Below are 2,562 nucleotides of genomic sequence, written 5' to 3'. Positions count from 1 at the left end.
GTGTTTGTGTGGGCAGGGTGTGGGTGTGTGTATGGGCACATCTTTGGCATGCCACCACCTTGGCAGGCATGAAGATCTACATTGCCCTCTTCAGTGTAGCCAGACTCTTGTGTGAGGGTCGGGCTGTGTGGCTGCCACACCCTCTTAGTGTCATACTGCAGCCTCTCCTGCTTCAGCTTTTTAACCCTTTGTGTCTGTCCTAACCCCTGACCTTTGACACTTCAGACTCTGAAGCTGTCCAGCCGGGTCCTGGACAAGATCAGCACAGGTCAGCTGGTCAGCCTGATGTCAGCCCACCTCAACAAACTGGATGAGGTAAGAACCACCCAACTCATCTGCTGTACTAACCCTAACCTCAACCTCAATAATCTCGATGAGAACTAAGGACCTAAGTAATCTACTTTTTAACTGTCAGTTTACCAGGTTAGTCGACTGAGAATGCATTCTCCTCTATAACAATGATGTCAAGAAGAGCATTGTCTTATGTCAGAAAGCGTGATTTTCTTCACCGTTGCATAAGAGTGACGAAACGTGTCAGAAGACAATGGGGGAAAAGTTTCAGTGGTGAAAAGGTGGGGGATTTGAATGAGCCAGTTAGTTAGGGGATAGTTAGGTGGCCATGGTGGTATGAGGGGAACAGGTTGAAGGGGCCAGTTTGGGCCAGTATACTGTAGTCAAGGGCAGGAATGACATTTTGCAATCTCAACTACTTTGAATCATTGTTGCATCGTCATCCAAACACCAAGCTATGCTTTCTACGAATTGAGACACCACAACTCTAGCTGTGCTCCCAGGAATATCTCCCAGTTGAACTATGTGGTAACAAACAAACTGCAGCATGGGCCGAATCACAGCTCGAGATACATACGCAGCCAGGCAACTCCGACCTCCCTGTAAAATCATACATCATGCAGATGTCAATGAGAGAAGGACGTAAAAAATGTGAGTCACACTCCAAGCACATTTCTCCACTCCGGTTAGGCTTGGGCATGAGTCCTATGTCAGTGCTCAGTGGTGGAAAACAAGTGAAGCCAGCCATTTGTCAAGCCAACATGGGATGAGAGGGGTGTGTAATTTAGCCGTAGCTAGGATAGTGAAGGCTGAACGTTAGGAGTCCTAGAGCAGGGGTGTTGAATGTCAATACACTCTGCTACCTGCTCCTAGGCAATTATCACCTGGATTGGATGTGGCTTCAAACTCTCACTTGTTCCCAAGCTCTCTCTTCTCCTCTCTTGTGGCTTAGCCCAAAGCTACAGTGGGGCAAAAAAGTTTATTTAGTCAGCCACCAATTGTGACAAGTTCTCCACCTTAAAAGATGAGAGAGGCCCTGTAATTTTCATCATAGGTACACTTCAACTATGACAGACAAAATGAAAAAAAAATCCAGAAAATTCACATTGTAGGATTTTTTATGAAATTTATTTTGCAAATTATGGTGGAAAATAAGTATTTGATCACCTACAAACAAGCAAGATTTCTGTCTCTCACAGAACTGTAACTTCTTCTTTGAGAGGCTCCTCTGTCCTCCACTCGTTACCTGTATTAAATGGCACCTGTTTGAACTTGTTATTCAGATATAAAAGACACCTGTCCCACAACCTCAAACAGTCACACTCCAAACTCCACTATGGCCAAGACCAAAGAGCTGTCAAAGGACACCAGAAAACAAAATTGTAGACCTGCACCAGGCTGGGAAGACTGAATCTGCAAATAGGTAACGCGCTGGTTTTAAGAAATTAACTGTGGGAGCAATTATTAGGAAATGGAAGACATACAAGACCACTGATAATCTCCCTCGATCTGGGCTCCACGCAGGATCTCACCCCCGTGGGGTCAAAATTATCACAAAACGGTGAGCAAAAAACCCAGAACCACATGGGGGAACCTAGTGAATGACCTGCAGAGAGCTGGGACCAAAGTAAAAAGCCTACCATCAGTAAACAACTACGCCGCCAGGCACTCAATCCTGCAGTGCCAGACGTGTCCCCCTGCTTAAGCCAGTAACTGTCCAGGCCCGTCTGAAGTTTGCCTAGAGAGCATTTTGGATGATCCAGAAAGAAGATTGGGAGAATGTCATATGGTCAGATTGAAACCAAAATATAACATTTTTGGTAAAAACTCAACTCGTCGTGTTTGGAGGACAAAGAATGCTGAGTTGCATCCAAAGAACACCATACCTACTGTGAAGCATGGGGGTGAAAACATCATGCATTGGGGCTGGTTTTTCTGCAAAGGGACCAGGACGACTGATCCGTGTAAAGGAAAGAAATGAATGGGGCCATGTATCTTGTGAGTTTTTTGAGTGAAAACCTCCTTCCATCAGCAAAGGAACATTGAAGATGAAACGTGGCTGGGTCTTTCAGGCATGACAATGATCCAAAACACCCGCTTGGGCAGCGAAGGAGTGGCTTCGTAAGAAGCATTTCAAGTCCTGGAGTGGCCTAGCCAGTCTTCCAGATCTCAAACCCATAGAGAATCTTTGGAGGGAGTTGAAAGTCCGTGTTGCCCACAACAGATCCAAAACATCACTGCTCTAGAGGAGATCTGCATGGAGGAATGGGA

General features: G+C 45.8%; 1 protein-coding gene across 1 annotated transcript in view; it reads left to right on the top strand.

Moving 5' to 3' along the window:
* LOC111962718 (cystic fibrosis transmembrane conductance regulator-like) overlaps positions 1-2,562 on the top strand; it is a 90,840-nt gene that overhangs the window by 11,697 nt on the left and 76,581 nt on the right. Inside the window, 2 exon segments of the mRNA XM_070439875.1 lie at positions 226-315; positions 2,324-2,412. Coding sequence (XP_070295976.1) covers positions 226-315; positions 2,324-2,412 — 179 coding nt within the window.

Source organism: Salvelinus sp. IW2-2015, linkage group LG4q.1:29 (assembly GCF_002910315.2).
Source record: "Salvelinus sp. IW2-2015 linkage group LG4q.1:29, ASM291031v2, whole genome shotgun sequence".
NCBI lineage: Eukaryota > Metazoa > Chordata > Actinopteri > Salmoniformes > Salmonidae > Salvelinus > Salvelinus sp. IW2-2015.
Note: the sequence above shows the minus strand (reverse complement) of the source record. Positions and strands in the feature narration are given on the sequence as shown.